We start from the raw sequence: 26,600 nt of genomic DNA on the forward strand, positions 1-26,600 counted from the left end.
GCCATTTTAAAATGAGGCCCTCCAGATGTTTTGGGACTACAACTCCTATCATCCCTAGCTAACAGGACCAGTGGTCAGGGATGATGGGAGTTGTAGTCCCAAAACATCTGGAGACCCCAGGTTTGCCTATGCCTGCTCTATTCTCATCCCCACCCCAATTCCTGCAGATATAATTACAATGCGATTAAAAGAAACACAACACAAGAGCCCAATGAAGATCTACAGCAGATTTAAAACCAAACCCTAAGACAATGTTTAAGACACACTTGTGCATAAAGACTGCATTTATGTTGGTGCGCTATAATATGCCGGTATAAATTAGCCAAAACAGCTGGAAGGACTGCACTTATATTTGAAAATATTGATGGCAAACCTCTTTTTTCCTACGTTTACAGAAATGATGTTTTTTTTTAAAAAAAAACAACCTTCAGTTATAAATATTGAAGCTTGCAGACAGGTAGGTTCAGAAAAATTAGGTTAGGCATGTGCTTCTATGCATTATGCATGGAGAACTATATTTGCAGCAGCTCTGCAAAGGCTGCTGGTGAACCGCAGCTGGAATGCTTCACATTCATTACAGATCTGATCAGTGCCCGCATCCCGTTTTGACACCCTGTATGAAAATGTAAACTGATGAAAAATGTCACAGCGGATGAAGTCAAGCAACCAGGAAAGGACATTTTTTTAAAGATAAACAGGCGGCGGCGTTGGGGAAATGGCTGCACCTTAAATTTAAACCAGCAAATCCCATATTCAGACGTACGCCCCACAACCAAGATGAAATAAAACCAAAAGTGAAAGCTCAGATTCTTAAAGAACCCAGTTGCCCACCGCTGATATAAGTGTCGCTAATCCTGGTGCATTTTCCTGGGTCACGCAGCTGCCTGGTTTTCAGTTGGAAGGAAGAAAAACCAAACCAGATTTTTATTGGGTTTTTCTGTGAAAACAATTTTAGTCATGGAGCTGTACACAACGACGACATTACTTAGCATTTATAGACTGCTGTCGGGGTTTCAAAGTGCTTTACATTTTTGCTCTTTACAACAACCCTGTAAGGTAGGGCCTGTGTAACTATCCCAGGGACAACGCCTTGCCTAAGACTACTTAGTGAACTCAGGGCAGAGGTTAAATCTCAATCAAGGACTTCCCGGTTTGTAGCTCAGCCTCGTAGGAACTATGCTATTAAGGGAAGTGGAGCAGATTTGCTTCCAAATACAGTATGCTTTCTAAACCCACCTCTCTTGTTGACTGACTTTCAGAGATTGCTAGCGTAAAATCTGTGCCTGTCCTCAACAGGCAGAGCCGAGGGCTGCCTATTATGGACCACTCTTGTTCTGGGCACGGGAAGAGGCTCTGGATTGTAGAGCTGCAGGAAAAGGGAACGATTTCTATAACTTTGCTGCAATACAAGATTCTCTTTTGTTTGCATTGCCTTAATGGTTTTGTTCTTGCTGCATCAGGAACTTACCTTTCAATTTTTCTGCAGCACCGTTATTTTCCTTTACTTTTGCTGTCCTGTTGCAGTACGTATGTCACAATGCCAGGCTCAGGGACAGTGTCCTCAATCTTTGGCTGGAACATAGGATTGGATTTGATGTTATACCAGCCCCAGTGTATCAACACAAGGCTAGGTCCCATAACAATCAAAACTTTGTAGTTCTTCCAAATGGTTTTAATGCCCATAGCGTGTCTGGCTGCTACCTACGTAAAGAATAGGAAAATTTGAAATACGTTCTACTGAACACAATTTAAACACACATGCACCCTCATACCTCAACAGTAATAATTGTGCAATCAAGCAAAGACTAAACGTTCTCAGTCCCCACAAATTTAAGGAGTACAGTCGTACCTTGGTTGTCAAACGGAATCCATTCTGGAAGTCCTTTCAACTTCCGGAAACATTTGACAACCAAGACACGGCTTCTGATTGGCTGCAGGAGCTTCCTGCACGCAATCAGAAGCCGCGTCAGACGTTCGGAAAACCGGAACACCCACTTCCGGGTTTGCAGCGTTTGGGAGCCAAAAGGTTAAATTCCCAAGGCGCTCAGTTTCCAAAGTACAACTGTACTTGTTTCCAAGGACATGCCATCTAGCCATTATCTTATAGCAATTTTATTTTTGATTCCATTTTTGGAGAAAACCTCTGCTCTTTCCCCCACAATTCCCTTCCTATTTCCACAGGGATGTCTCTCCCTATGTTCTGTGCCCGTGAAATCCTTAACTACTTATAGCACAAGATCAGAGTCTGGATAGCTCGGTTGATTAGAGCATGGTGCTGATAATTCCAAGGTCGCAGGTTTGATCCCCGTTTGGGACTGCTGCAGATTCCTGAATTCTAGTGGGTTGGACTAGATGATGCTCCGGGTCCCTTCCAACTCCACAATTACCGTATATGATTCTATGGGGGGGGATGCACTCTTAAACATCCTGCACTTACCAACTGTGTGATATTCAGCAATATGTGAGAGGGCTTTCTCAACAAGAGAACCGTGATTATGGAATCTAGCTGGCCTTGCCCCTGGTAGGTTTTGGAGGTGTCTTTTGAACAGGGCTGGATTAAGCATTAATCAAAATAATCACATGCTTAGGGCATCACAGGAAGCGGGACATCACAAAAAAATTCGATTGCTGGATTTACCATGGACCATATGGTGCAACTGAACAAAAATAAACATTATTTACGTGTATGGAAAAATAAACATCATTTTCCATCTTATTGTAGGTTGTTTCATTTCAAAAAACAAAATTTTATTTTATGGTTTATATTTTGAATTAGATATATATGAAGAGGAACCCAAATCTTTTAAGCACTTAGGGCATCTAACGGTCTTAACCCAGCCCTCCATTTGAAGACTTTTGCGTTACCTACCGGTAGGCATTTAGCTGATTTAAAGTCAATTTGTTTTGTGACTTGATTTGTATTTTTTTGTTTGTTTCAAAATGGTACAGTGACGTTTTGGTTAGGTTTATTAAATGTATATATTGCTTTCCACGACAAAAGTGGAAGTGATTTGCCCTGAAGTGATTTGAAAACAAATTAAATATACAAAAAAGAAACCACATAAGCATGTTAAAAACAGTCGGAATAGAATAGAATGCTTCGTCCCCACCAATCCAAAACTGAACACCAAAACATTGCAAACACCCGTAGCCTATGCTCTGGCATGTTTTGTAAGTGCCTTAAATAAATAATCTCTTCTGAAGACCTAGCTATATCAATTCTCCTTTTTATTGGAGGAATTGAGTTCAGATGTTGTTCTTTCTTTAACCTGATATGCAGGTAACTCAAGCAGTTTATTCCCACATTCATTTTGTTTTGCCTACTGAAATTAATAGTCTGTGTTTCTAAAGTTCATTTGTTCACAGATACTTAATTTATTAAGAACTGTTTTAAGAGGCTGCCTTCTTATGCTCTTTTTTCTTGGTTATTAGTCTCCAGTACAAATTCGTTTTTCTGTTTTGACTGTTCTTTTCCACGATAAGCACTGAGTGGGTTCAGAAGTGCTCTTAGAAATGCTCTGCTAGCATCCCACCCTTGATGTCTCCGAGGCATTAGTAGCAGGGAGGGGAATGCAATCCTTCACATTTCCTGATTACTTCTGGGTTTGAGAGTAAGAGCACATTGGAATTCTGGGGGCAGGTAGTTCTTGCTCTAGTTGCAATAATTGCATGGCAGTATGACTGTGCTCTATATATGGTAGGTTGATGTTTCATGAAACCTCCAGAGCAGATTACAGGGTGGGGGGGGTGGGGGGGCAGAGTGGTGGAGGAGGAAGCAAAAAACAAAACAAAAACACACACCAAGATCCCCATAGCGCAAATGGATTTTTGATGCACAAGCAAGCATTGGTTCTGCCTACAACCTCTGTTACAAGAATTCCAAGGTCTCAAATCAGGGGCGTACCCAGGATCAAAACATCAAAACTGGGGGGTGGGGTAAGAGAGGGGAAGAGAGAGGGAAGGAAGGAGGGAGGGAAGATAGAGAAGGAAGGAAGGAAGGAAGGGGTGGGTGAGAGAGAAAGAGAGAGAAGGAAGGAAAGATAGAAAGAAGGAAGGATGGAAGGAAGGGGTGAGAGAGAGAGAGAAGGGAGGGAGGGAGAGAGAGAAAGGAAGGAAGGAAGGAAGGAAGGAAGAAAGAGGGGGAAAGGAAGGATGGAAGGATGGAGCTCCTGTCCGCCCCCCCCAGCTCAGGCCCAATTTCCATAACCTGCAGCGACTTTTCCCCTTCAGTTTTCGGAGGGAAAAAGTGTGGGTTATGGTCCATAAAAATACAGTATTTTTTTTTTGCTTCGGGGGGGGCAGCTGCCCCCCTGCCCCTCGCTGGGTACGCCCCTGTCTCAAATATAGAATAAATGTTAATAAATGTACAAGGCAGACACATACTTAAGTACAGTATATAAACTAGGCTTCCTCAACCTCGGCCCTCCAGTTGTTTTGAGACTACAATTCCCACCATCCCTGACCACTGGTCCTGCTAGCTAGGGATCATGGGAGTTGTAGGCCAAAAACATCTGGAGGGCAGAGGTTGAGGAAGCCCGATATAAATCATGTGTCTGAAATAGTACAGGAGAACATTTTGACTCTCCCAAATTGACCTCAAATATTTCTCTGCAAGGAGGAAGGAAATGGGAAAAGCTTTCCAATTGTCTTTGGACTGTAGGGGCTTTTACCTCCCTTATCTGCTAAACTGAGCAAACTATTTATTTTTACTGTTTGGCCTTGTATTTTTGTGTGTATTTTTGCCCTTAGAACTATCCTGGGCAGGACTCAATGCCCCATTCATATCTACGGCTATCAGTATTTCCTAGTCTGAAAAAATTAGATAGTAATAAAATTTAGGTTGGTCATCATTTGAGCACGTTTCCCTGGTGACCTGCTTACATTTAATAAAATAAACTGCCTTTCAGGGTCTACCATTTGATTTTCCGCAGTCTGTTCCCGATTCTACAAGTAAATTTCTTCATGGCTGATCGTTTTGCAGGCTGCATGTTCTTCTAGGCGTTTATTTTTAACAATTCTTCATTTCCTTATATAAGTGTGTGTGCGCTTCTTGAAAGCTTTCATATTAGCTTTCACAATATATTTCTCTTTCTTCAAATCAAAAACATTCTTTCCTTTTAATTAAAGGGTTATACAATGTGCTAAGAGGAAGGGACGCTTGGAAACCCTCACTATGATAGACTCCTGCCTGGAAACCTATGGCCCCACTGTGGAAGGGCGTGTAGATCCAGAATTGGCCTCCACAGTCACTTACGGACTCACTGTTAAAACCATATTTATGGAAGACAATCTTACTCGGCTGCAAGTGATCACCAAAGAAGTAGACAACTTTGGAATTCCACTGGAGGCTTCTATGATCACAAAACTGTAGAGTTGGAAGGGACCCCAAGGGTAATCTAGAAACTAATTTCTTAAAAAAACAACTACCGGTAATAGATCTCTACACATAGAAAAGCGGTGCATCAGGGAAAAGATGAAGCTAGAATCTTTCCCTCGATGTCTAGTTTTCTATGCTAAGGGAATATTTTTGTAGGAGCCAGTCAATCATCCTAAGGCACATTATTCATAGGAGCTTCATACATGTGAGTACTGTATGCTAAATTGGTAAAGCTCAGGCACACAGTTATCATCTCAGTGAGAACTACGTTTAATCTGCAGACCCATCTCCCAAGTGTTAAAGAGCATATATAGATTCAGTTTTTAACTGAACTAGTATTTTGCTCCCAATAAATGACCAGTCAGAGACATCTGTCCCAATTCAGTTCGAGCTGCAGGCAGGATGAACAAAAAACCATAAATGAATTTTACAATTTCACATCATTTTTTCTTTTAAATTAAGCAAAAATCTTCTTTTTCAAAAAACAACAACAACCCAAAATCATTTGGTTTAAAATGAAACCGGCTTTTAATACAAGCCAACATGTTTTAAATGACACTGAAAATAAATCCGTGCTCCTCTGCTTAACACACTTTTGCTTTTCTACGTAGAAGAACAAACTGGAGGTAGGAGGGAGAATCTGAATTTAGGTCATTTGACTGTCAAACAAATGGCATGAACATGTAGGGCACAATCTACCTAGAGTTAAGACATTTTAAAGCCAATTGACTTCAAATGAAGGTTTAGGTTTGTGCTCCTGTCCTAGATTGTATAAATGCTCTGCTTCATAGCAAACAAACATGATCATTGTTATAGCAAACAGTAACATGTGTTGTTTTGTTCAGAAAATATATGAATTAAATAGTTGAATTAAAGTCAGTATTTGGGGGTAGGGTTTACATAATCCATCTCAGTGACATAAAAAAGGAACAACGACATTTACCGCTTGCACAGTCACGTAGATGGGGTAAAAGTTCAGTTCTGCCCTACTGAAAACGATGCAGTACAGATAGAACAGCTCTGCATCTGAAGCTGCGTCCAATTTATGACGGTGGTTCCTGCTCCAGCAAGTGACATGCATGTGGAAGCTTTGCTCCCGAGGGTGGATCCCATTGCCTGCACTGGGGTGACAAGTGTTTTGCACATGGCAAACTTTCCTGCCCGAGCAAAATGGCAGTCAAAATGGCCATGTGCAGCTGCTGGGGTCAGAATGGAGTACCTTGGAAAACAACATGGCTGGTTGGTTGGGAGGAACGCTGATCAGAAGCATTTTATATTGTAATATTTTGTTGCCGGTCCCACTTGTAAACTCATAATACCATAGCTTAAGAACACCAAACGCAGAAAAACAGTGCTTGCAATACAGATGCCTGCATGATCATTAACTACACCCAAGTCTACATGAGTTTAAAGACATAACAAGAGCCTTCTGGATCAGGCCAAAGGACCATTTAGTCCAACTTATTATTCTCAGAGTGATCAACCAGATGCTTGCAGGAAGCCCCAAAGTAGGATTTCTATGCCCAATGGAAATGCAAAACAAATCAATTCTGGGTTTTGCTGTAACTGGTCATAGGTTATGAACTACAAGGGGCAGAGAGAGAGACACTATTCAGGGCTCAGTTCTGTATGCTAGATTTGCATAAATATTACAAGCAATGACGGGTTTTTAAATTTAAGTCACACGAGCAAACTTCCAGTTCGATAAATTAGTTCATTTCGTAGACTTGTAGGCTTAAAAGGAACCACGATCTAGTCATCTAGTCCAACCTACTGCAATGCAGGAATCTATCTGCCGGACGTGGAGCTCGAACCCATGACCCTCAGATTAACAGTCTCATGCTCTACCAAATGAGCATATTTGGATTGTTAAAATTCAATATTTGGGCTCCAATATTCAAGATCACAATGAGGATGACCCAACTTTTTACGCTATGCAATGAGTTTCTCAGTTTTAAATGAGATGTTAAACTGGTTTCTGGGCTACACAACACTGCAGATTGCATGTGGATGGACTTATTTCTGCAGACAAAATAACTTCCTGTTTAGAAACTAGTTTCTTACACAAGAAAGTTCCTCTCTGGCATGATCCCTTTTTATTTTTTTTTATTTTTTTACATTTGTGAAACAATAGCACTATAGTCAGCAGGTGGTGGTAATATGTCTTTTCCTCTGGTCTTGCCACACCCCGAAACCCCGAAATAAAGACAACTTTCGTTACCCTCTCAATACAAACATGGATAAATGGGGATTCTGCTGTAGAGGTTCTAAGGGCTTGAAGGCTGTTGTGTTATAGTGGTTGAAGAGCTGAACAGAAACTATCAAGGCATAGGTTTGAATCCCTACTTGGTCATGAAGGTCGCTGGATGACCTTGGGCCAATCACCTTCCCTATGTCTACCTCTGTTTAAATCAGAGCCAGTGAAGGCAGTGAATGTCTAGTAAAAGTGTCTGGAGGTGGTTGGAGGATGAATGGCGGCTAACAGATCGGTTGAATCCTGACAAGACGGAAGTACTGTTTTTGAGGGACATGGGGTGGGGGACTCCCTGGTCCTGAATGGGATAACTGTGCCCCTGAAGGACCAGGTGCGCAGCCTGGGAGTCATTTTGGACTCACAGCTATCCATGGAGGCGCAGGTTAATTCTGTGTCCAGGGCAGCTGTTTATCAGCTCCATCTGGTACGCAGGCTGAGACCCTACATGCCCACGGACTGTCTCGCCAGAGTGGTGCATGCTCTAGTTATCTCTTGCTCAGACTACTGCAATGCGTTCTATGTGGGGCTACCTTTGAAGGTGACCTAGAAACTACAATTAATCCAGAATGTGGCAGCTAGACTGGTGACTGGGAGCAGCCCCTGAGACCACATAACACAGGGGTCCCCAAACTACGGCCCCCGGGCCGGATGCGGCCCAATCGGCCTTCCAATCCGGCCCGCGACGACCCCCGCCGCCCGCTGCCGCCGCCCGCTCTCGCGGCGCGCGGCGCAGCGGCGATCTAAAAAATCGGCAAAAAATCGCCGAAAATCCTTTGTGCGCATGCGTACGGGCCTCTCCCGACCCGGAAGAGGTCATTTCTGGTGCACTTCCGGGTCGGGGGAGGCCCATACGCATGCGCACAAGCGATTTTCGGCGATTTTTTTCCCGCCCGTGTGCGTGTGCGCATGCGCACGGGCGCGCACTCCCCCGCCCTCCGGCCCGCTGCGCGCGCACTCCCCTGCCGTCCGGCCCACCGCGCGGTCGGCGCGGCGGGCACCGGCCCGCCGCTCGGTAAGTCTGGGGACCCCTGACATAACACCAGTCTTGAAAGACCTACATTGGCTCCCAGTACGTTTCCCTGCTTATTTAACTTATATGCAGAATTCATCATGCGAAAAGCTAGACTAGATGAATCCCAAGCAGGAATTAAGATTGCCGGAAGAAATATCAACAACCTCAGATATGCAGATGACACAACCTTGATGGCAGAAAGTGAGGAGGAATTAAAGAACCTTTTAATGAGGGTGAAAGAGGAGAGCGCAAAATATGGTCTGAAGCTCAACATCAAAAAAACCAAGATCATGGCCACTGGTCCCATCACCTCCTGGCAAATAGAAGGGGAAGAAATGGAGGCAGTGAGAGATTTTACTTTCTTGGGCTCCTTGATCACTGCAGATGGTGACAGCAGTCACGAAATTAAAAGACGCCTGCTTCTTGGGAGAAAAGCAATGACAAACCTAGACAGCATCTTAAAAAGCAGAGACATCACCTTGCCGACAAAGGTCCGTATAGTTAAAGCTATGGTTTTCCCAGTAGTGATGTATGGAAGTGAGAGCTGGACCATAAAGAAGGCTGATCGCCGAAGAATTGATGCTTTTGAATTATGGTGCTGGAGGAGACTCTTGAGAGTCCCATGGACTGCTAGAAGATCAAACCTATCAATTCTTAAGGAAATCAGCCCTGAGTGCTCCCTGGAAGGACAGATCGTGAAGCTGAGGCTCCAATACTTTGGCCACCTCATGAGAAGAGAAGAATCCTTGGAAAAGACCCTGATGTTGGGAAAGATTGAGGGCACTAGGAGAAGGGGACGACAGAGGACAAGATGGTTGGACAGTGTTCTCGAAGCTACGAACATGAGTTTGACCAAACTACGGGAGGCAGTGCAAGACAGGAGTGCCTGGCGTGCTATGGTCCATGGGGTCACGAAGAGTCGGACACGACTAAACGACTAAGCAACAACAACAACGTTTCTGAGCACAATTCAAAGTGCTCATGCTGACATTTAAAGCCCTAAATGGCCTCGGCCCAGTATACCTGAAGGAGCGTCTCCACCATCGTTCAGCCGGGACACTGAGATCCTGTACCGAGGGCCTTCTGGCGGTTCCCTCCCTGCAAGAAGTGAGGTTACAGGGAACTAGGCAGAGGGCCTTCTCGGTGGTGGCGCCTGCCCTGTGCAACACTCTCCCATCAGATGTCAAGGAAATAAACAACTATCAATTTTGGAGTCTTCCTAAAAAAATCTGAACAACTTTGCCGGTGTCAGGAATTTGAAATTAATTTTACTTGCTTTCCAATTGCCCTTCTCCAGCATTTCTAATTTTTTTTAAAAAGGGGAGGAAGGGAAGAGTAAAAGTAGCCAATTCACTTATCTTCCTCTGCTGCTGAGAGGTTAAATCTCCACAATTCATTGTCCCCCCCCCCAGCGTGCAAGTAGTGGTAGTAATAATAAATAACAGAGGGTTTCCTTCCCATGCTGTTCCAGTACCTCTCTCTCTCGGACGGGCCAGGAAATACTCTGCAAACCTCTCAGAATCCGCAGCTCTCCTGAAATGGATTTCAAGGAGAAATGAGACTACATATCCCAGGATGCACAACGAACGCGAAGAGCTAGGCCGTCCGCTGTAAACGGCCCTCTGTGCATTCTGGGAGCTGTAGTGCGCTTGTTGGAAGCCGACTAGGCCTCTCTCCCATGAAACCGGCAGGCCAATTGCTGGAGCGTGGGGTGTGACGAACTATTGGCTGTCGCCAGTCACGTGGCACCGGGGGCGCCTGTACGTTGAAAAACCCGTACGTAGGGGGGAAAGCGGAAGTAGTTGGTGGACATCTTTGAATAGGCCGGAAGACGTCGAGCCGAGAGGAACCTTCCTCGTTTCCTATTCGCGAATCGGCCCTTTTGAACCGGGCGGGGGATCCCAAGGGCTGAGCTCTGCTGCTCGCGCGCCAGATTTCCGAGTCGTTTTCGAAGCGAGAGAGTGGCAAGGCTGACAAACGGCCCGTTAAAGAGAAGCAACAGAAAAGCCGATTAAATGTTTTGGGGCTGGAAGCAAAGTGCGAGGCACAAGTGGAGCTGAGAAAGAGCGCCTTGCAGTGTTGTCCGTTCCATTCCCACTCACCCACTCCGAACACAGCCGGAAGTCTCGTAGGTAGCCTCGCCTCCTTTTCCCTCTAAGGAAAAAAAAGGCGCCGGAGGAGTAGAATTCAAGGTTGCCGCGGTGAGTTACTGCGGGAAAAAGCAGAGAGGGTTGCTGCTGCCCGGAATCAGGGGCTCGGCTGATGGTTTGAACCTCTCATAGTGGAATTTCTTCTATTTCCCCTTAGTGCCTCTTATTTTGGAGTCTTTTACACCAAGGTGCGCCGCTTTATGCCCCTTTCCCACTCCTGGGTGAGATTCCTATAATTTCAGAGATGGAAAGGGACCCGGGGGTCATCTAGCCCAACCCCCTCTGCCGGGCAGGAATCTTTTTTTCTTTCGAACCCACTACCCTGAAATGAAGAGTCTCCCAGACTATTTACTGACCGAGCCATCCTGCTGCCTTCATTCCTACAGCACCCGAAACTTAAGCATTTATGTGTGTTTTTTAAATTTATTTGTTTTTCCAGCTGAAAATTTTTACAGTCACATGTCCAATTTACAACATAAAAACAAGATTCCAAAGAATCTCCTGGACTTCCCTCCTCCCCTTTGTGGGTCCTATTATTAATCATTTCCTCCTGCATCTTTTGTAATAATCCAAATCTTTTACTTCTCCGTTGTATCCAAAATTCACCTTTAAACTACCGGTACAAGTGCTATTCCAATCCTACTAACGATTTTCACCGTTTACAATGGTTTTTAAGATAAGTTATAAGTTTTCCCCATTCCTTATTAAAATTTTGGTCTTCCTGATTTCTGATTCTTCCAGTCATTTTAGCCATTTTGGCATAATCCATCAATTTGATTTCCCATTCTTCTCTTATTTCCACCTCTGGGCCAATAACATCTGTGCAGCTATGATTGTACATACATAAATCCCATGGGATTTTGGCCCCTCAGAGATCCAGGGATTTTTGGCCTGGGCTGCAATCCCATTACCATAGTCCTTTGTGCCTCATTGGGATTTCACTGGAGGTAATAATTGTGCATTCCGTTCTCTGCTTTAGTAGCTTTGTGCAGAGCAAATGAATGTTAATACATTTCTTGCGTATATTCAGGGGATGAGATGAACTGGGACCAAGAATGTGTCCCTCCAGGTGTGGTTGTTAACTCCCATCAGCCCATGCCATTATGTCCACTGGTCAGGAATTATGGGATTTGTAGTCCAGCAAAAATATGCCTCAAGCTCCCTGCCCCTGATTTAGTCTGGGATTCTTGATGTGAAAATAGAGATGCTCAGAAGTGTTTGGGAAATTATTCACAGACGGTATTTAACTCTGAGTAGGCTTGCTAAGATGTACAAGACAGAATCAGATAAGTGCTGGAGATGTGAAGAGGCAGAGGGATCGTTCTTTCATAGGTGGTGGACCTGTAAAAGGGTAAAAGAGTACAGTATTGGGAAATGACCCATAATGAATTGAAAAAAAAGTTTAAAAGTACTTTCCCAGAAACCCCAGGGTTCTTTCTGTTGGAGATAGTTCAGATGGAAATTCCCAGGTGTCAAAAAAGGTTATTTATGTATGCCACTACTGCGGCCTGTGTTTTGTTAGCCCCCAAATGCGAGGTCCCAACCAAAGGAGATTGACAACTTAAATTGACAAAATATGATGCACAACTTGCAGTCTTAACGTATAGAATAAGAGAACAAGATGAACATATGTTTAAAGAAGATTGGAAAACGATTATTGAATATATGGGACATAATTGTATATTGTACAGCTGAAAACACTAGCAGCATTAAGAATGGAAGAATGGAATACTGAATGGTATAGTTTTTGTAAAATATGCAGGGATTTATGATATGTAAAATGAACCATGGAAAGAGGAGAAGGGAAGCCATTGATCTCTTAAGGACGTAAAATGAGTATTTTAAATTGTAAAACAGAAAATTTAATAAAAACTATATATAAATGTGTTTGGAATTAGCATTTTGCACCAGCCTATTGACCAAGTGAAGATGCCTGGTGCCAGGATCGTGCCTGACATCTCATGCACCATTCGCATGCCTGGGAATCCTCGGATCTTGACTGTTTTCACACACTAATACCCCATCCTGGAGAATTCTATCCGTTATATTTTATATGCACAATCGGAATGAATTTCAGGAACCAAAATGCTTTTTCTATGGTGCCTGAGCAGTGTTATAGTTAACTGTCACTTGTCTTCACTTACCCCTCACCCCACTGCTCTGCTCACAGTTGTGAAGAATATTCCTTTGTTATTAATTGTCTGTATCACCATCCAAAAAAAAAAGGGAGGGAGGGAGGAATAAGCCAATATATATATATGGACTGTCCCTGGATAAAATGACTTTTCTTTATCCTTTGCTGTCTCTGAAATAATAATTCCTTTGGACACTAGATGTGGCTGTTGTATTATAAGCTGGAGGTGGATGAAGAATTTTGGGAGTGTTTCTGTTGTCAAAGTGTTGAATTGTATTTTTTTTCTAATTGAGTGTTGCTGCCGTTACGTATATTGGCTATTGCATCAGCTTGTATTATTTCTTCGGCATATATTCAGTGGTGCGCCATTTTTGTTGTTGTTTAGTCGTTTAGTCGTGTCCGACTCTTCGTGACCCCATGGACCATAGCACGCCAGGCAATCCTGTCTCCCACTATACCCCGCAGTTTGGTCAGACTCATGTTGGTAGCTTCAAGAACACTGTCCAACCATCTCGTCCTCTGTCGTCCCCTTCTCCTAGTGCCCTCCATCTTTCCCAACATCATGGCCTTTTCCAGAGAGTCTTCTCTTCTCATGAGGTGGCCAAAGTATTGGAGTCTCAGCTTCAGGATCTGTCCTTCCAGGGAGCACTCAGGGCTGATTTCCTTAAGAATGGATAGGTTTGATCTTCTTGCAGTCCATGGGACTCTCAAGAGTCTCCTCCAGCACCATAATTCAAAAGCATCAATTCTTCGGCGATCAGCCTTCTTTATGGTCCAGCTCCCACTATAAAATAATTATTAATGGCCTTTGGCTGAGCAAAACAGAAGTCCATGATAAGGACAGCACAAGCAGCCAGGTTGTCTTCTAGCTTGATATGAAACTGCAGAATTGAAAAACAGAGGGGTATACAGTAGAGGGATTTAATGTTGACCCACCAGAATATTCCCATCCGCTTAGAAGCAGGGTGAGGTCATTGCACCATCATAAGTCTTCAGTCTTTCATTGTCTGTTGAGTTACTACAAGCACCTTGCAGTTAAATGTGGCTTGCCTGCAGGTCTGCAATCAGAAAGAAACAGGGCATTGCGGTGTAGGGAAGAGGAAGGATTGCAAAAAGTAATTTACAGATAAAGAACTGCACGCAATTGGCCTCTTGGAACGATGGAACCTGTTTGCGGTGCTGGTGGGATCGCACCAAACGAGAAATTCTTTGACAGTCTCATGGCTGTGGGACGCTTGCCATTAGCGCTGGCAGTAGAACAACTTCCTTCCTTTCTCTTCTCATTTTTTGTTTATTTATTCTTGCATTCGTGGATCTTGTGATGTGAACACACCTGTCTCTAAAAGCATCCTTGCCCATAGCAGACAAGCATATCGTGGGGAAGAGATCTAGCCTAGACTTCCCCATTAATTGCTAGCTTTCCTACATGTGGGGGTTTGTTTTCTTCTGCAGAGGACTGTTCAGTCCTGTGAGTCTTTAGCTGCAGTCTCAGGCAGTACAGCCCTGGCACAGAAGGAGAGAACAAAACCTCAAAGGCCACCTCTCTCTGCAGGAATTTGGGAGGATCCTGAGATGACTATCTGAGCGCCTTCTTTGTGTACCTCCTCCACGAAAGGTCCAGATGGTGGCAGCATAGGATCAAGTGTGGAATGCGCACCTTTGGTCGAAAATGTTCTGCTTCAACCAGGCCTTGGGCTGAAAACATCTGATACCCTTTCAAATGTGTTGTGGGAATGGGGATTTAGTGTGTATTCTCTGTTTTATCTTGTATTTTTATGTGGCGAACCGATATAGGGCCCGTATATAATTTTTAATAATAATTGTTATAAAATAGATTGGCTACAACCATCTAAAATAGGTTGGCTCTCAGTTGTAACTACTGTACTGTACTCTGTTTCTCTAGGGTTATGGGTTATACCTCATTCTTCCCCTGTTCCACCATACCCCACCGCCGTTCCACCCCCTTTTGGAAGGACACGGTTGGCGCTGTGGTCTAAACCACTGAGCCTCTTGGACTTTTGCCTACCAGAAGGTCGGCAGTTCGAATCCCCGCGACAGGGTGAGCTCCCGCTGCCCTGTCCCCGCTCCTGCCAACCCAGCAGTTTAAAAGCAGGCCAGTGCGAGTAGATAAAAGTTAAACAGCGTTTCCATGCACTCTGGTTTCCGTCATGGTATCTCGTTGCGCCAGTGGCAGTTTAGTCATGATGGCCACATGACCCGGAAAGCTGTCTGTGGACAAACGCCGGCTCCCTCGGCCTGAAAAGCGAGGTGAGCTCTGCAACCCCATAGTTGCCTTTGACTGGACTTAACCGTCCAGGGGTCCTTTACCTTTACCTTTATTTTTACCTTCCGCCCTCTTTTCCGGCCACTTCCATGCACCATGATGTGAGTGGTCGCGCATCATGTTGCCTGTGCATACAGAAACTGAAAGTGCACACAAACACAGTGGCTTGTCTTAAAACTGTGCTTAGCCAAAGGATTCTTAGTAGCTGTTTGGACGCTTCAGAATAGAATCTGGTGCTTTCATGGTCCTAATTTGCTTTGCTTTTATTGGGTGGGTTTTTTCATTATTATTAAAAGAAGCTTAAATTCTGTCTGAATAGCTTGTTCCCTCTCTTCCCCTTTGCTCCGCTGTTCTGCTCAACCAGCTTTTATCCTGCCCTGCTTTATTTTGAATCCAGGAAACATTTGCTTTTAATTACACAGCATTAGCCCTTCTGTCAGACCGTTAAGTGTTGAAGTGCAAAGATTAGTAATAAAAGAATCTAGCCTATTTTTCCCAGGACTTGAGGAATGCAGAAAGCATTTTGGTCGGTCTGATGAATGGCCTGCGTTGCATTTCCACCCCTCCCTCCCCTTAGCCTGAAGCACGATTCAGGACAGTGTCTGGAAAGGCAAAAGGGAAGCTAAGCATTTGTGGCAGCAGATGGTACAGGATGGAACCTTGGGAAGCCTTTTTTTCAATCTCCCCGGATTGTCTCCCCGGCCAGAAAAATAAAAAGTAAGCCACTTCCTTCATTAGGGTCTATGCGGACAGGAATTCAATTTTGGAACTGTGGCAAATTGAGCTGAGCTCTTCCCCACTTCGTGACCCATTTGATTGACCTACTGCCAGGCAAATAGAAGGCTGATTCAATATCCTTGTCTTGCCCTTTTCCCAACAGTCTCAGCCCACAGAGTAGTGGAGCAGAGCACAAAAGTTTCTGGAAAAGTGGATCGGGTTGCAATCCTGCTCTCACTCACCCTCTTACACCAAGCAGTGAATTATCTGGAAGCTGTTAACCATAGCTTCCCAGGCTGTGCAAACTGTCAACCATGGTTAACAGCTTCCCAATAAGCCTACTGTAAATCATGGCTTGTTCTGAAGCTGTTAGCCATTGTTTCTGGGTTTGCAAGTAATCAGAAGCTATGATTGACGCTGGATCAAATTCTTCAAGTGCCTTTTTTTGTAATTGGGGGACTGGGATTTTTCTGAGCACTCCATCAGCATGGCGGATTTTAGGCTCAGTTGAACCAGGCTTACATTTAATAAAATGTGGGAACTAGGAGAGAAATAGTGTTGCCCAAAGCCCGTAATTTTTCCTATCCTGTTTGTTTATTTCTGTTGGAGCTAGGCAATAAATACACATCAGTAACCTGCATCCTTTTGCAAAAATATTCCAGTTCATCAAAGCAACAAATGGGCAAATAGCATTTAGCAAGTAGCATTTTTCTTTTACAGTATTTGAAGTGGTGGGTTGTTGTTTTTTGCCTAATGTAAAAGGATAGGAAATGTTTGTTTGTTTATTTTGAAGTCTTTATCGCCTCCATTAAAAAGGAAGATAGATGCCGGCATGACGTTTGATATTAATCAGCTAGTGGAGTAAATGCAGAAGTGATAGCAGGACAAGTCAATCTTCTGTGGTTGAGAAATGCCTATTCATCTCATCGTCTGCAGCAAGCAAAACAGATTCAGCTGGGAGGCCAGATCCTTACCTCCTCCATCAAAGACAACTTTGGCAGCGCTGCCCAGCTATCAATTACCTGATGCCGCAGTGACCCCCTGTGTGGCCTGTTTTCCTTTGCCTGTGTGGTTTGAAATTAAAGCAACATATAGTGGCTCGGCACTTTTTGAGCATTGCTGATCATCAGTGCATGCTAAAACCCCGTGTCTTTACAAGTACCAATGATGCATAGTCCATCATTTCTTTATTTTGTCTCATGTCTTACATCGTATATGATCAGAGATTAGGGATTTGATCAGAAGCACAACCCACAGACAGAGCTAGAAATATAAATATTTTTGGCAAAGGCCTTCCAATGCAACCTTATGTAAAACATACAATTGCTTCATTTGTTTTATTGTACCGGTACTGTAATCTAAAAACAGCAGTTGAAGCATCTCACAGCCTAGCCAAAAACTCTCATAGAAATGAAGACATTTGGAAACAATGTAATGCTTGATGGAGCCGACCATGTGTTCCTCAGGAGTTCTGCAGATAGCGGGCCACCACAAATATGTCCCTTTTTCCGGTTCCCAATGCTCCAATCAAATTCACTGGTTCCCAATGCTCCGATCCAATCCTGTGGCCGCAGAATTCATTCATTCATTCATTCAATTTGTATGCCGCTTTTGCACCAAAGTGTGGGGTGTGACACATAAGTAGCAGTCAAGTACAGCATTCCTTGTTTGCCTAGAGTGGACATGCAAAGGGGATGTTTGTTCCAGCCAGTCGAAAACTTCCTGTTTCCTCCTGGCTTGGAGCATCCTTCCTCTTGCATGTGACTAGAGGTGGGCGGTACCTTACCTGTTCAGGTAACAAAAGCACAAAGCACGCAGCCACTCTTTTTGACTTCATAGTTGGAGCAACAGCTTTTAGCTAGAGATGCCCTATTGGCTTTCAGCCAACAGAGGACAAAGAGACTATCTCTATACTGTATGAGATAGACTCTGTAACTAAGTCTGCCTTCAAGGATCCATCTGTGAACTGATGGTGCTGTGAGTAAACTACTTTTATATACAGTATCTTAAATAAGATTGTGGCGTATTTATTCTTTTAAGAGGGAAATAAGGGATCTTACCAGGAATCTATATTGAAAAGCTTAAGCAAGCTTGCAACCAGCTACCTGCTGTGCACTTAAAAGGGGGATGTTAAAACTCTGCTAAATTATAGAACTTGCTAGCGCAAGTTAGGAAGGCTAGTAATAAACAATATATCCTCTCCTGCCTCCCTGAACATTCTCACACAAAGGAATTGTGCTTAGAGCTGGCTGCAACAAGGAAACGGGGAAGCATTTCAAGCAAACGCTACAAAAACAAATTCCTAACAACATAGCAAAGCAATAACACAGCAACGATTTTGTAACGTAGCAAAATGATAGCAAATATAATAACATACCCGAAAATCACATCCCAATACTGTAAATATAACAAGATCACTTAAACAACAAGCAACGTCCCACAGCAAAAATGACAAGTTTCATCTTAGTCCTGGGAACAACTACTCTCCCATGATGTCACACATGTGGGGACACCTAGTTCGGACCTCGGCTGTGAGTTGTGAAGTAAAGAGATACATGCCTAATGATGTACATAACATTTCTCCCTCTAAGTACTGTATTTTTCCATGCATAAGACGCCCCCTACTTTTGGGGACCCCAAATTCAGAAAATGGGCATATGCACTATCTATCTGCATAAGGCGCCCCCAGATTTTTAACCTTATTTTAAAGAAAAACAACAACAACTAGTATTATACACGGAAAAGTACGGTACTCCCTCAACTGTGTGCTTTTTGGAACGTTGACTTCAATTGCCAGTGTTTCTTGCCTTTTTGCTAAAGCGACTCTCCTTCCATTTTGCTTGCAGGCTCCATCCAAAATCGAAGAGACGGCCGCCATGCTGCACAAATTGGTTATAAAGGTAAGCTGCTTTTCGGAACCTAAATAGCAGCAAATTACTGACTTGGTGGACTTTTCTTACATTGAAGTGCACAGCCTTTTAGGACCCTCACTTATTCCGGTACAGCGGCAGATTAGCATGGCAAATTGTGGTCTTGGTCCAGCCAGCTATTCTTGTGTACAGACAGCAGCAAAGCTTGCGGCTTTCTAAACCTTGTGTTAGGTGCACTTAATATGCCGATACTTATCACCATGAAAAATAAGCCATATAAGTGATCAAATAATAATGATAAAGGAACAAAAGCAACATGCCAGCTGTATTATTGGTTGTTGGCAAAAGATGTTAGGCATGAATGGAAATCACATAGCCAGTACAGCTGCTCAGCAAATAGTATTCAGAAGAGTTTTCTCCAAATATTCAGAAGAGTTTGTGCTGTATCATAACTGTTATGTTCTATGACAAACCTCATCAGTATTCAAGGATGATGCTTGTTGGGTCGAAAAACACATCTAGATTCAAGTTCACCTTTCTGTGCAATAGCACATGGTATAACAGTGTTTTCAAGGGCTGAAGATGCCTTCTGCATGCAGAAGGACATCTTTGGATTCAACCAGGGTCGATAAAAATCAATGATTTTAAAAAATTAAAAAAAATGGATTTTTTAAAAATTTAAAACAGATTTTTAAAAAATTTAAATCGGATTTTTAAAATAAAATGCTTTTGGAGGAAAAAAATCTTTCTAAAGATAGTTTTTTAAATTTAAGTTACATTGTAGTCCAAAGGCTATCCATCAGAAAATAAGGATGTGTTTTTGTTTTTGTTTCTCAAAATTGTTTAATCACATCAGTTAACAAACATGGATACATGTGCTATAATGTTATTGCTTTAGTTAAATAAAAGGTTTAAATTGTTATTAAGAAAACAGTACAGCAGAAACATTGTCCAAATATAAACAGTTAACTTATTAAACCGCACAATCATTTCATAATTATGTGTCTATGTAATAGTATTCTAATAGTACTGTATAACCAAATCAGTAATTTTTATATAACTGTAAAAACTACTCTGAAAATTTATTATTCAAAAAATGAAACCTTTGTCTGGTTGAAAATATTAAGATTATACCAGCAAGAATGAGTCTTTCTGTAAAGAAAGGATTTAAATCAAGTCTTACACTGGATTCAACCCAGTGTTTTGTCAATTTCGTATAATATCATTTTTTAAAAATTGAGGGGATAACCATTAGTTATTAAAATTAGTCTGTTCTCCTTGCAAGATTTTCCTATGTCGGCTGTGTGGAAAAACACATGAATTTGTGTGTGTGTGTGTGTGTGTGTGTGTGTGTCTTGGAAGTAATTGCTCACTTGGGTGGTCAGTCTATCGCATTGGTAATGCCTGCATGAAAGCTTTCATTTTCCCTATAGCAGCTTATCTAAACCCACCTGCCGGACTTTCCGAGTTTAAAATTTTAGGGGAACGTTTATGGGATTTGGAAACAGTGCATCTCTGCTATATTGAGATGCATTTTAACAGTCCCCCCCCCCTGCATGGCTTTGCAGAATGTCAAGTCATACTGAGCAGCCTGACCTGGGTAGGGCCGAAAAGCTGGAGGGCATTTAAAATCCCTGCTGCATTCAGTGTAAAAGGGAGGGCAGAGGAAGTGCTTTGGGAGCACATTTAGGATTATATGGCTATTTTTGAGTTGCAGACAATGTAGTTCTGAAACTATTCCATTTGCAACAATCCCACTAAGTTCGGTTGGGCTGCTTTCGCTAGTGAATTGAGTGGATGCGCTTAAATATTAAATGCTACTAAGTCGTAGGGCAAAGGAAAGCAATCCAGCTGGAATGTATGTTTCCTAGCCCAAGTGCAATTAAATATTTTCTAAAGAGGAAGCAAAGAAATCCTAGGAAACAGATCTTTTGAGTTTCTGCACCTCATATTGTTGGGGAAATAGGCTGCGACAATTTACATACAAATAATAGTTCGGTGGTGCTGTGGGTTAAACCACAGAGTCTAGGGCTTGCTGATCAGAAGGTTGGCTGTTCGAATCCCTGCAACGAGGTGAGCTCCCGTTGTTCGGTCCCAGCTCCTGCCCACCTAGCAGTTCGAAAGCACATCAAAGTGCAAGTAGATAAATAGGTACCGCTCCAGCGGGAAGGTAAACGGCGTTTCCGTGCGCTGCTCTGGTTCGCCAGAAGCAGCTTTGTCATGCTGGCCACATGACCCAGAAGCTGTCTGCGGACAAACGCCGGCTCCCTCGGCCTATAGAGCGAGATGAGCGCCGCAACCCCAGAGTCGGACACGACTGGACCTAATGGTCAGGGGCCCCTTTACCTTTACCCTTTTTAATAGTTCATTGTGGCATGAGTTTTGTGGGTAGCAGCCTAGTTTGCCAGATGCATACCGTAGAGGTGTAGAGTTGATTTCTCTTGCAAAAATAAACTTGATGTTCTCTCCCCTCCAAAAAAAGAGAGCTATCCATAGGGTATTACCGTGTTTCTCATATTATAAGACATGTCTTATATTTATTTTTTTCTCAAAAATACACACTATGGCTTATTTTCAAGGGATGTCTTATTTTTTTTCCTCCTCCTGCCGCGGCCGGCATTGCTGCTGCGCCTATCACTATGTCTTATTTTCGGTGTATGGCTTATATTCCTTGAATGCTTAAAAATCCTGCTATGGCTTATTTTATGGGTATGTCTTAAAATATGAGAAACAGGGTATACCCTTAGTTTGTGGCACTTCCTACACCTCTCCTCCATCCAACCAAGGAGGCAACACAAATTAATATCTCACGACTTCTCTCATCAAAAGCCTTGGAAGATGCTGCCTTTTTAGCATGCTTTAGCTATCGAGGAAATTGAAAAGCTATTAAGCAGCGAGCCAGCCCACAATTAAGTTACAGTGATGGTGTTTCTAGTTGTCTTTGTGCAACGCAAGGGCAAGGAACCTGTGGTCTCAGATCTTGGATTACATAAACCCTGGCCATAGGGAATGTTGGCTGGGACTCGTGGGGGGGGGGTCCAACAACATTCCGAAGGCCGCGGGTTTCTCACACGGATGTCTCTTCCAAGAGACTTCCTTGCACAGTCAAGTCTCTGGACAATCTTGGGGAATGGTCCTGAGCAGCCGTTTGATAGGTTGAGATTCCTCTGAAGCCCACCCGCAATTTAGTAATGGATTTAACAGCTTGAAGAGCTCGCAAGAGCGACACATTATCTCAGTGTGCAAGAATAGCCAGCCTTGGTTAACGCTATGCGCCATTACGTCACGGATTAGGATGACTAATGTTCTGCACGCATAATACCATCAACTCAGGATGGAAGGAATGACAGTCTGGCGATCTTCTGTCAACGTTTGGTACTGTTCATGCGCTGCTGCGTTTAACTCCCACCAAGGAATCTCGTCAGGGGATACAGGCTGCTGTTGGTATTATCGGTCCCCGGCAGAGCCCAGCTAATTTTACCGTGAATGTCCAAACCATGCTGTGGTCTGGAGACCACTGACTCGTAAACAGCAAACCCTCATCATGTGATGAGAGGAACAGTTCTAAGAAGGGCTATTAGGCCTGATTATTCGAGTCCTCTTGGTTTCCTTAGGAGACACGCGGCTGCCAAAGTAAATAAGTGGGTTAGGTTTCCAAGCCGTATCGGGAGTCCAGAAATTGTTATGGTTGCTGATCAGCAATCTAGTGTAGACTCCTGGTACAAATGCAGAAATTCAGACATTCGCAGTCTACCTCTCCATTTATTTTGGCAATCAGGTTTAGGCCGTGATATCAGGATAGTTAAGCAAAACAGTAGCTTCCTCTGGAGGGCTTATTACTGCCACACAAGTAAATATACTCTCAGCGTAGCTTCCGCAGAATGAGAGAGACTCATTTAACAATACAGACATATTTGCATTTCTACTAGTGAAATGATAATAAATATGAATATTTTCTTTTTCTTTTTAAAAAAGAAAACAGTGTGAAGGAGGATCTGAACTGTCTTCTTCATTATGGTATCTGCAAATACATTGGGATCATTCCTGCCCACCTCATTCTCTGCAATCTTAAACACATACAGCCGTACCTTGGAAGTCAAACGGAATCCATTCCGGAAGTCCATTCGACTTCCAAAATGTTCACAAACCAAACAGCGGCTTCTGATTGGCTGTAGGAAGCTCCTGCAGCCAATCAGAAGCCCCGTGGGACGTTTAGCTTCCAAAAAAAAGGGAACACTTCACTTCTGGGTTTGTGACGTTTGGGAGCCCAAGCATTAGAGAACTAAGCTGTTCGAAAACCAAGGTACGACTGTACTCACCCGAGAGTAAGTGCCATTGAGCATAGAGGGACCTACGTCTGAGTAAAAAGTGCTTTGTTAATGTTTTGCTAAATCGTGAAGGCCAAAAGACTTCCTTTCGCTCACTGGTGGAGAAAGCTGATATTTTCTGGGTATGGATGTTTATAGCTCTGTTTTCTCCTCCCCAGAATAAGAGTTTCCTCTGTTCTCTTCTTTTTGAGCTTGGGCACATTTCACTTTCTAAGCTGTTTACCCACAATGTTTCTCCCTGAATGCTTTACAGTTGCCTGGACAGTGGAGGGTTTCAAATCATAAATTTGAAATCGGTTTCAATCGGTTGAATCGGCTTGCAATTGGTTTCAAATGATAAATCGGTAGCAGTTTGCATGATAATGCATTTGGTATCAAACATTTCGTTTTCTGTTCTGTAATATATTACCCAAAATGTTTTCACTAAGAAGACTCTGGAAAATTCGCCTGCTCATCTGTTTGTGTCTCGGTGGTTTCAAATGCAATTTAGGAAGAGAAGAACACCTACAGTCTTAATAGCTTTGCGCCACTGGAGCACAAGTATAATATTTGAAGGATCCGAGAGGATTTCAGCGCCGTTTTCCTGATGCAGTTACGCAGCATTTTCTGAAGAGGGGGCCCTTGATCTACATTTGAACTGCAAATCTTTGGTTGCAAAATTAACACCACATTAAATAAGGATTGTTTGACTAATCTTATGGTATGCTATGGAGGTTGTTAACATTCCAAGTGCATGCATTTTGGTTGTTCCTTGGCTGGAATGGCAAAACGTGCTGCAATAATATATATTTCAAACAGACATGTGCTTCAAAGCATCCCGCAGGTTGCAGTCACGCATCAGTTTATTCCCCTTCTCCCAGCGTTTTTCTATTTGCTAATTTCCACATTTCAGCATTCACACAGATTTCTTTCTTTCCTTCTGGAAGCAAATAACATGGAAATGAACAACGCTAAACTTAACGCTACAGCCCACCATATTTCCAGAAGTGGTGTTGACATCATGTGGCAGGTCAAATACAATGTGGAATTTAACACGTCAAAGTGACGTGTGAACGCTGTTGAACATAAGCCCTGTTGACGCGCACAAAGCCACATAACTGCATGTAAATTCAAATGCAATGCTGATGGTAGCACTGCTTTTTCATTTCTTTACCTTGCCTTTTAGGGGACCCAGGTGGCGCTGTGGGTTAAACCACTGAGCCTAGGGCTTGCTAATCAGAAGGTCGGCGGTTCGATTCCCTGCAATGGGGTGAGCTCCTGTTGCTTGGTCCCAGCTCCTGCCCACCTAGCAGTTTGAAAGCACATCAAAGTACAAGTAGATAAATAGGGACCACTCCAGCGGGAAGGTAAACGGCATTTCCGTGCGCTGCTCTGGTTCGCCAGAAGCAGCTTTGTCATGCTGGCCACATGACCCGGAAGCTGTGTGCGGACAAATGCCGGCTCCCTCGGCCTATAGAGCGAGATGAACACCGCAACCCCAGAGTCGGACACGACTGGACCTGTTGGTCAGGGGCCCCTTTACCTTTACCCTTTACCTTGCCTTTTAAAAAAAGCTTGCTAAAATTACAAGTAAGTATGCAGAGTAGCAGTCATTGGCTGTTCTTAAAGCAGCTGGTAAAGTTAAAGGACCCCTGGACGGTTAAGTCCAGTCAAAGACGACTATGGGGTTGCAGTGCTCATCTCGCTTTCAGGCCGAGGGAGCCGGCGTTTGTCCACAGACAGCTTTCCGGGTCATGTGGCCAGCATGGCTAAACTGCTTCTGGCACAATGGGACACGGTGACTAAACCAGAGCACACGGAAATGCCGTTTACCTTCCCGCCGCAGTGGTGCCTATTTATCTACTTGCACTGGTGTGCTTTCGAACTGCTAGGTTGGCAGGAGCTGGGACAGAGCAACAGGAGCTCAACCTGCCGCAGAGATTCGAACCGCCGACCTTCTGGCCCAAGAGACTCAGTGGTTTAGACCACAGCGCCACCCGCGTCCTTATAACATAACCAACCATACTACAATTGACCTTTGTGTTAAAATTTGAAAACTTGGGGATTTTTTTTTGGGGGGGGGGGGGTGAAGCAAGCAAAGGCCGCAATGCTATACACCTGGAGTAAGCACTGAACATCTTACTTCTCGGTAAACATGGTAGGGTTGCTCTCTGACTCTACTATCCTAGATAAGGAGTATAAAATACTCTTAAAATCCGTAAGAGATGGAGCAGTTTAATCGTGGCCACAATACTGCCAGTTCCACCAATTTCAGTGGTAACCAGATTTTATTTTAAAACAGCACAAACAAACAAACAAACAAACGATTTGCTACACAAAACTAAACTTGTGGCTGATAAGGAGTGGGCATTAAAGTAAGACGTTGCCAGATTAATGGCAGCCTCTCATTCAGAGTAAAAGTCAATCATCCACAGCTTTAGGTTTGTTATCATTTGCAAAGATGACAGAATACTACCCCTGGACCAAGTTTTCAGAAGGGCTCAGCACTCTGAAGTGGTGTTGCATTATCAAAATAATCTGGTTTCTCCTTTTCCTGCTCGTATTTCTCTTAGCTCTTAGGTGTGCCAGCCTCTTTCACCTTCAATGTTGTTTTTCAAAGAGCTTTTTATCTTTCTGTGCTCCATACCTCCTGGAGGGGATGCAGCCTACCTCACCCCCCCCCCCCCCGCCTTCAGAAAATAAAGAAGATGTTGCCCAACGAATGAATGCGCTCTTGCCATCTCTGATGGAAATGACAGCCACGATTAAAAGATGAAATATGAAATGCTCTCCCAACAAAAACAAAACAAAAAAAACAAGTTTGAGTTCTTCGCACTTCCTTAGGGCACTCTCTGGAAGGCTTTAAAGTAGGCTCCTAATAAAACTGGGATTATCTGCTCATTCCCTAACTTCCCTACTGGTTCCCCTGAGAAATTGTTTGCTTGCCAGGCAGCGTGCACCTTTTTGGATTCGTATCGGTGAACTGCAAGAATTTGGCCAAAACCAAGACGTAGATGCACTGTCTAGAAGAGCTTTTGATAGCAGACGGCAAGTCTGAGCACACCCTTTGGCCTAAATCCAGTTACTTCCCTCCTCCTCCCCCCTTTAAAAATAAAATTAAATTGTTTATTTGGTTTTTCAGATTCCAAAATTCAAGTGTTATTCCAATCCTATAATAATAATAATAATAATAATAATAATAATAATAATAATAATAATAATAATTTATTATTTATACCCCGCCCATCTGGCTGGGTTTCCCCAGCCACTCTGGGCGGCTTACAACAGAAAAATGAAATAAAACAATTAAACATTAAAAGCCTCCCTAAACAGGGCTGCCTTCAGATGTCTTCTAAAAATCTGGTAGCTGTTTTTCTCTTTGACATCTGATGGGAGGGTGTTCCACAGGGCAGGCGCCACCACCGAGAACGCCCTCTGCCTGGTTCCCTGCAACCTGGCTTCTCGCAACGAGGGAACCATCAGAAGGCCCTCGGT

At 43.4% G+C, this 26,600-nt stretch overlaps 2 protein-coding genes across 2 annotated transcripts in view; one reads left to right on the forward strand and one right to left on the reverse strand.

Moving 5' to 3' along the window:
- Positions 1-1,491: 1,491 nt before the first annotated feature.
- LOC132591878 (uncharacterized) lies at positions 1,492-10,250 on the reverse strand. Its single transcript, XM_060272421.1, has 2 exons — positions 10,118-10,250; positions 1,492-1,701 (listed from the first exon to the last, which is right to left on the reverse strand). The coding sequence occupies exon 2, from the start codon at positions 1,681-1,683 to the stop codon at positions 1,492-1,494; it is 192 nt and encodes a 63-aa protein (XP_060128404.1). The 5' UTR covers positions 1,684-1,701; positions 10,118-10,250.
- Positions 10,251-10,810: 560 nt separating this feature from the next.
- Positions 10,811-26,600, forward strand: part of SLX4IP (SLX4 interacting protein) — a 91,148-nt gene continuing 75,358 nt past the window's right edge. Inside the window, exons 1-2 of the mRNA XM_035110077.2 lie at positions 10,811-10,844; positions 18,775-18,828. Of these exons, the coding sequence (XP_034965968.1) occupies positions 18,805-18,828 (24 nt within the window). The 5' untranslated portion in view covers positions 10,811-10,844; positions 18,775-18,804. The remainder of the gene's footprint in view (positions 10,845-18,774; positions 18,829-26,600) is intronic.

The sequence above is a fragment of the Zootoca vivipara genome, chromosome 3 (assembly GCF_963506605.1).
Source record: "Zootoca vivipara chromosome 3, rZooViv1.1, whole genome shotgun sequence".
Classification (NCBI taxonomy): Eukaryota; Metazoa; Chordata; class Lepidosauria; order Squamata; family Lacertidae; genus Zootoca; species Zootoca vivipara.

Coding starts and splice junctions, on each gene's coding strand:
- LOC132591878 (XM_060272421.1), bottom strand. CDS start 1,683: ATGGGCATTAAAACCATTTGGAAGAACTACAAAGTTTTGATTGTTATG.